The 8055-nt window shown below is 42.9% G+C and overlaps 1 protein-coding gene and 1 pseudogene across 2 annotated transcripts in view; one reads left to right on the plus strand and one right to left on the minus strand.

Moving 5' to 3' along the window:
• Window positions 1–3376, plus strand: part of LOC146662298 (sodium/hydrogen exchanger 9-like) — a 67096-nt pseudogene extending 63720 nt beyond the window's left edge. Inside the window, exons 15-16 of the transcript XR_014913338.1 lie at window positions 1177–1282; window positions 1360–3376. The product of XR_014913338.1 is annotated as a sodium/hydrogen exchanger 9-like (transcript). The remainder of the gene's footprint in view (window positions 1–1176; window positions 1283–1359) is intronic.
• A 619-nt stretch (window positions 3377–3995) lies between these two features.
• chst2b (carbohydrate (N-acetylglucosamine-6-O) sulfotransferase 2b) lies at window positions 3996–6957 on the minus strand. Its single transcript, XM_085418837.1, has one exon. The coding sequence runs from the start codon at window positions 6383–6385 to the stop codon at window positions 4988–4990; it is 1398 nt and encodes a 465-aa protein (XP_085274963.1). The 5' UTR covers window positions 6386–6957; the 3' UTR covers window positions 3996–4987.
• Between the last annotated feature and the right edge of the window lie 1098 nt (window positions 6958–8055).

The raw sequence follows: 8055 nt of genomic DNA on the forward strand, positions 1-8055 counted from the left end.
TGCTAGCAGGGGGCTCCGAAATGTCACAAACATACTCACCTCCACTTTTCAGACCAGAGCTTATAAATATGCCACTGTTATTGTTTAGTAACCACCTGCCACCTGCACCACTTCGCTTCCACCATCTCCTCTCAACGCTGATCGAAAATCAAAATGCACATATCTGCACTTTATCACATTTATAAGGCATTCGTGACCTTGCCTCTAGTTTCAATCAAATGCAAGGCTGACCCAGTTTGCTGAAACTAGATAACGACCCATTTGCTACCTTTCCTTTTTTTTTTTCTTGAGCAAATTATTTTTATCTCGATTTTGGCTCTCATGCAACATCCCCTCCTGGAAAATCTCTCTGTGTTGCATGGGAGCTTTTATTCCTTAAGACAACAACTCAGCTGACAAAAGCTATGTATATTAAATATGCTAACAGCTTAAGAATCTGGAACAAAAATAGCTCAAGTACCTAAAGCTTGAATGACTAATATCCCAGCTCTCTGCAGTGTGCCATCTTCAAAACGGAAGGCCAACTGCACTGAATGCCAGTAAGCTGACAGTGACCTCATAAGGGAAATAATACACTTTCATAATGTTTTTTTTATTGCTTTGAGCACAAGGGGACTATGATTTATTACACTTTTAGATTTGCATCTCTCATTTCTGTCTTCATATATAAACAACTGGGAGTCTGATGGCTTAGATCTAAAACAATTTGCAGTCACACGCTCAGTGATTATGTTTATGATAAACTGCAGGGATTCACTTTAACCACTTCTTTCTAACAAAGAGTTGGGCTTTCCCTCGAGCATCAGCTGCTAAAATAGGAAACAGACCATACCAGTTAACGCTTTACTGGAGTGCAACACCAGTAACATGTAAATTCCCTGACCTTTTATCCTGCACAGGTAAAACACCGTATCTGGTTACTGTCCTACTCATTCTTTCATATATATATATATATATATATATATATATATATATATATATATATATATATATATATATATATATATATATATATATATATAAAATCTGATATGTGCTTTAGTGTTGTTAGCTATTATTGTTATGACTGTGGAGCTGGAGGACAGGCTAGACTACAACCGACCATTTCACCTTATCTTGTGTTTACAGTCACTGACACGTACACACGTTTTGAACAGTCCTTTAACAATGTCACAGATATCTAAAGCCAATGCTGACTCATTGTGGCCCCCCGCTGACTGAGTCACTGCCACAGTGTTGTGGTGTATTTGCCAGAGTCTTCAGTAGCCCCCGTGTGCAGGAGGTAAGACTTTTTTTCTGTGTTTACAACATGCCAGAAATATTGAGGAACATATGAGTTATTTGCCACTCACAATTCAGGATGATGAAGAAGAAGAGCTGTGTGAGATAGAAGCAGGAAAAAACACCCTGGATTTGGGGGAAACGGAGAGCCAGCAGGGATCGTCCGAAAGCGATTCTGCATCCGAGCACCAAGAGGACCTGCTGGACGGAGATCTGGGCCTCGGCACTGCTCCAGCTCAACCGAGGGAGGCAAGCGGCTCCAGTACTCAGCTCTAACCTCGTCTTATCAGCTATTGCTCCCTGATGTCAAAACCCCCACCTCCCACAGTGAATGGAGGTCACTGGTCAGGATATCTGCCAACAGCTGACTGAGAGTTAGAGTTTCAATGGTTCCCAAAAGGTCATGCACTCCCCCTGTGCTGAAATGCACGCAAAGACACACAGTCACACAGGAAGGGAGAAAAACAATTACAAAGGCCACCGCTCTTCCTGTTGCAACGCTGATGATTTCCTTGTCTCAAACTGGGGAAGTTAGAAACTGAAATAGAAATGTTAAGTGTGCCTTTCACCTTTGTCATAAAGCAGTCATAAAAATAAATAAAGGTAATATGTTAAGTCACAGATTCATTATAAGTACGGCAGCTACATGATACACGGTTACGTAATGCCCGAGTTTCAAGCTTTAGGGAGAATTACTCATCACTGTACTCTGTGATTGAACACTGCAGTATTTCCCTTAATCAGCTGAAATGGTATTTTCTTGCCAACTTTGCTTAGCTCTTCCCCAGCCCCTTATTAAACTTTTATTGCACTGTTTTCTGCTGCAATCCTTTTAACTGATTCAAATGTATTCTGCTAAATTTATTACCACCCCCACCACCCCATCTCCCTCCATGTCTTCCTTAGCATTCTTTGCTGTGCAAGAATGTATCCAAATGGTTAAAAGTACTAACAGCTTTCAGGGGGGAAAAAAGATTATTTGCATGTGAAGTTTCGCTCCAACTGCTTTAATTAAAGATTGCACTTTGCTGCTTTCTATGTGCATCACTGTAAATCTCAGGGCCCCATCTTTTTCCCCCTTGAGTCAAACAGGGGTGTTGTTTACTGCACAAATACGATTTGTGAAGGTTAGGCTGTACGAATATGCAGATGGTTCGCCGTGTATTAATAAAGCCATTGTCCTTGAAGCGGGGGCTTTTCGTTTTATGTTGTGAATGCATGGGCGCGTCTCTGGAATGTGTCTGTTAAAGTATACATTGCGTTCCTCTTTGTATGCACTCAAATTTAAATTTCTGAGCTTTTTCCAAGCAGGAGATGATGATTAACAGCTTTCCACCATTATTAGGCCTGTTTCTTAAAGCTGCAGCTTACTATCAAAGTAAACAAATACTTTCTGAAACACAATTGCTAGTTTTTATGTCATTTGGCCAGAGGGGCCGATGGCGCGATATGGCAGCCTCGTTTCTGTCAGTCTGCCCCAGGGCAGCTGTGGCTACAACTGTAGCTTGCCTCCACCAGTGTGTGAATGTGACAGTGAATGAATAGTGGAATTGTACAGCGCTTTGAGGGCCCCGAAAAGCGCTATATAAATGCAATCCATTATTATTATTATTTGCTAATATTTGAAGCAACACATCACTGTTATATAACACAATCTGTTGGCTTCTGTTGCATATCCGTTTGATGCAGAAAGCTTCTTTTGCATTTCAAGGTGATGCAAACTTTGTTTTACATGTCAGTTTCCATACGGTACGTAAATCCAATTTCAATGTTCACCAGGATCTACTTCCGCATGGGAGGAAGAAGCTTCTCTCAAGTCTCCTTTGTCGTTGTTGTGGGAGTCGCCGGCCACTGAGCTTTCAAGTACAATTTTTAGACGTTTTTGCATCCCGAGCAAAAGGCTGAAACTACAGTCAGGTGTGTAAAAAGACATTTAGCACAATGAATGTGTTTGGATGTTACTTTTACAGGTGACTGTTGAAATGGGAAATTTTGCTAAGGTGCTGTTGTCAACAGAATTGAAGTTGACAGTAACTGTAATTACTTCTTCCACCCAGCTATTAAAATATCCCCAGCTATTGTGACTAACGTTTTTCAGCCATGCACTTAAAGATACCGTGTGGAGTTTTAAGTACTACTCAGTAGTTGTTTTACGTCAGGCTTTACTAGCATTAGTTTGCCAAAAAAGGAAAAACCTAAACAAAGCAGGAAATCTAAACCAATAGAGAAGTACACAGACTCGGTTTATAACTTTTCAAATGTGGCTTGCAGTTGTTTCCACCCTGTCTGACAGATATATATATATACACACACACACACTTCATGCTGGTGAGCAACACCGAATGTAAACAGTTTGCTTGCCAGAAACCTCCACAGGGCACCTTTAGGTTATGTAGCAAATAGCAACAAATATGACACCTCTCCAGCACAGTGGTTCTCAAACAGTGACAAAAGGTGTGCACTGAATAAAGTTTTGATAAAGCTTATTCATTCAAGACAAAATTTGTTATACATCCTGATTGTAAATTAAAATAAACGTAGCACATTTATTATTATTCTGCTTCAGGTTTCTTCCTATTAAAAGGTGTTTTTCCTTCCCACGGTCTCTAAGTGTTTGTTCATATAGGGTCGTTTGATTGTTGGGTCTTTACCTTACAATAAAACCACCTTGAGGAGAATGCTGTTGTGATTTGGTGCTAAATAAATAAAACTGCATTGAATTTAACCGAATCATTCAATTCTGCATTAAACCCTTCATCTTATTTTGGTGTGCTAACTTCCAGGTTGTTCCCTGCAGCCAATTTTGTGAACCACTTCCACTCCCCCCCCCCCCCCCAAGTAGGCGTTAAAATAACTGAGTTCAACACAAATGCATAAACTGTATTGTTAACTATGAACTTTACTCAATGCAATATTCCCAGATGTGTTTTTTTTTATAAGAGCAAGCAATTGTAAACATTGGAAATGGTAGAACAAGCAGACTGCTGACACCAACAGAGAGACTTTTCCAAATCTGGAGCTATGACATTGTCCACAGTGTATGATATCATCCTGTCAGGATGTGACGACAAAAAATAATAATAATAATAAAATGTAAGAAAAACCCAAATCAAAACATCCCCCTTTTTGTAAAATCTAGCCGTAGCACTACTGCTGTTCTGATCACACCTCTACCTATGGCACAAGAATCCAATCCAGTGATTGTCTCTGACACGTCTCAAATATTAACATTAGCAGTCAACTTCTTTTTTTCTTCTTTTTTAATCAGTTGGATTTTTTAACCCTTCCTTTAACTAGTTTCACTTTTACAGACAGTATGAAGACTGGAAAACAGATTTTTTTTCTTTTGAACATTCAAAAAATATCCCCAAAACATCCACTTTGAAGTGTCATCATAACAAGATACATGAATTATACAGTAGCTTCTTTTTCCTTTTTTTTTTTCCTCTGAAAGTTGCAGCTTTGAGTCAATTGTTCTTAGACGTTGCAGTGTCGAGGTCTAAGGTCCCGTCTGGTGTTCCGGTAAAAAAGAAGTGGTCCTTTTCAATGGAGCTGCAATTGCTCGACTGACGGTACATTCCAAATGCGGCCGATGTAGATCCAGGAACATGGACTTAAAGTAAAGCTTTATTTCCACAAAATAAGGAAATGGCACTCTATGCAAAATTAACATTAAATTAAATGGTCTTTGGTGGTGAGGATGTTTTCACAGTCTGGAGTGTGTCAGTAGTGATTTGCTCAAGTCCTTGGCCTCCCCGGCTGTTCTCACTCTCTCGTAACCTAGAACTGACATGGAGTGGTGGCAGTAGTCTTCCACTTGTTTGATCTGTTGGATGCTGAGCACTGTTCTCCATGCACTTGCAGCTTGTGTGGCATTCCTGGAGGAGACTATAAATGGCTTAGATGAGGAACTGGAGCCACTGGTCATGTTCAAAGCAAACATCTCAATGTCATGGTTGGTAGTGAGGTTGGCAAAGCGGTAGACGCTCCTCAGGGTCTTAACTGGGTTTTCGACCAGGTCTTCGTAACGTACGGCCATGTACTTCCCCTTCAGCCAGCTGGGTGGATTTAAGGCAGTCCTCAAAGTCCTGGAGGTACGGTCGCAGATCACCTCCATGGCTCCAATGGAGTGGTAGTCTGAGCCATCCTTCTTGTTAGCTTTGTGCCCGGGGTCCACGAAAGGTATCCGCCGAAGTTTGGGGTCTCTGCTGCGGACCACCTGTAAATTCTCCCGTATCAGGCCGTGTCTGGATTTGATCCTGGAGTTGGCTACTGCCCGTGGGTCTCTAACCAAGTGTATCACCTTCAAATCCAAGGACGGATCCTCCATGAGCGGGGCCAGCACATTTACATCCAATATGCGGACCCCTTTAATGACTATGGTGCTATATTTCAGGCACTCTTCCTCCAACAGTCTAAGGCTTTGAGGGGGACACTTTTTACACACCTTATCATCCACCATCCCCACCACCTCCTTCCTATAGGCTGAGCAGAGGGGATATGAGCACACCACTTTATTGAGGGTGGCCCCAAACAGTCCGAGGGAGGTGAAATTCTTACCTCCCGGGCTGTTGTAAAGTTGGAAAACAGACAGATCACAGCGGTATAAGGAGCTAAGCATGTCCCTGGCCGCCCCTTGCAATGACACGGCATCACCGGGGTACAGTTTCTGCCAGATGTGCCACATTGGCTCATACAAGAAGAACACATCTGCATTTTGATTAAACAGCTCCCCAAAAAAGGAAGAGCCTGACCTCCAGGTGGTCAGCACATAGATAAGCTGCCTCTTCTTAGCCAGCGAGGGTCTGTACAGGAAGCGAATGTCAGATCTGCTCTGATAAGTGGTGCTCCTCATCTGATGATTACACTGCTGCGGCTCCTTAGTCCATTTATAATTAGCCAAGTTAAGCATAGTGAGCACGAGCAGTAACAAATAGGCCATAAATAACACAATCCTCTTCCTGCGTAGCACTTTCATCACGATCCCAGGCTGTGCTATTATCTTGGTATGATTCCTGTATGTTTTAAGCTTCCTTCCAAAGCCTGCATCCTTCTCCCAAGGCGCTGTCAACTTCAGTGGTTGATGATATTGTTTGCCTCGCATCTGTACCCTCGGAGAGTGGCTCTCACCGCTGGACGAAGCTCCTTACATTGACTGTGCACCAACACGCTCGGTAGTGTGTTTATGGGCTGCACCGGGAATTAACACCCAGATGAATTAGGTAATGTATTCGGCACCAGTTCGACAGCCACTAAACGATATAGCTCTTTCACTGCACTGCGCAATGTTCGTCATAGAAATGGCAGAAGAGAGGAGCGTTAAAGTTGTCCATATCAGGCTTTGCAGTGATTCTGTGTTTGGCCCGCGTTCAAAACAAAAACCAAGAAGCCTTCAGCATTGTAACAGACGCCCAGTTTGAGCACGTTCAGCGGAAGCATCCTCGCGCAGTTACCAGCTGGAACATCCTCAGAAATGCGGTGGATTCGGGCGTCGGTCACGATTCCGCGCGACGGGCCGGATCCTCTAAATTACTCCGCAGCTGCCATGATGGAGCAGAGAAACGCTTTTATCCGCAGTTAGGGCTCTTACACGTTTCTCCGTCTCGTTCTTCTGCTCGTCCAACTAATACAAACTGGGCCGATTCAATCTGAATAGCAGGACCAAGACCCGCCCTCCGAGAGAGCGCATTGGAGCGCGACGAGTCGACGCTCGTCAGCCAGCTTACGTCATTGGACCTGCTGCGAGCCTGTCACGTTAATGGTGGCTCCGACAGATCACAGCAACGGTAGATGAGGAGGGCATGGGGGATGGATGGTGGTGGTGCTGTTGTTATGTTTAGGTGAAGTCCACCTCACATTGTCTGAACCGTACTCTAGCCTCTCGTTTGTACACATCTAAAAGCGATTAGCAGTTTTCTGTTTTGTTTTTTGTTCCGTTTTTTCAATATACAACCTATTTTTACTATTTCTTTAATAAAAGTGTTAAGGCCGTGATTGTATTCCAAAGCCGGCCTTTACTTTTCCTTTTACGCACGTCCTCCTCATCGTGTGTGACTGCAAGAGAGAATCAATATTTCAGATTAAATGTATTAGCCCCCCCTCACGACAGCCACAAGAGGGTAACCTGGGGTTTGTCTTAAAAGCAGCAAAGAAAAACCCTGTTTCATTACAAAAGAGCTATGCACATACCACCGAATCTAATTTTTCAAAAATAGAAACTCTTGAATTTTAAACTGATCTGAGAGTGATGGCCTACAGCATGATTGTAGAGGATGTAATAATTTTTCATTGGACGTGATAGAAACACTCAGCGGCAGTGACAAGCACTCCTCTCAAGTGGAATCAGCTGAAATGGGACATTTGACAGCTGTTCCCCAGGAACTGGAAAGGCCATGATGTTGTATGAAGGGAAACACATGCTCTGCAGATTGAAAATCATCTTTCCTAAGAGGCTTGCCTGTGCGGGATTACAACCTTGAACAAGCGGGGTGGGGAGAGCATAGACTGAATGAATTGAAACCGCTCGAGTCCCTTGACCCTCCCCAGCGAGGAACCTCTAAATATGTAGGGTAATATCCACGTTGTGATTTTACTATACTGTTTCTCATCAAGCCCTGCTCAGATGCTGTGCGTGGTGTGAGTCCTTCTGAAGTGCGACATATTAGGCTTTGTGTTGGCTATACAGTATTTCCTTCCTGTTCTCGGTAACGTGTGCTTTCAATATATCTTCATTTTTATTTTTGTTCTCAGCCAATGCGGGTGTCTACAGCGAAA

The sequence above is a fragment of the Rhamphochromis longiceps genome, linkage group LG9 (assembly GCF_057381845.1).
Source record: "Rhamphochromis longiceps isolate RC_006_pf linkage group LG9, R_longiceps_female_GT1.1, whole genome shotgun sequence".
Lineage (NCBI taxonomy): Eukaryota > Metazoa > Chordata > Actinopteri > Cichliformes > Cichlidae > Rhamphochromis > Rhamphochromis longiceps.

Bases quoted from the DNA above. Each gene is read 5' to 3' on its own strand.
- chst2b (XM_085418837.1), bottom strand. From the start codon at position 6,385: ATGCGAGGCAAACAATATCATCAACCACTGAAGTTGACAGCGCCTTGG.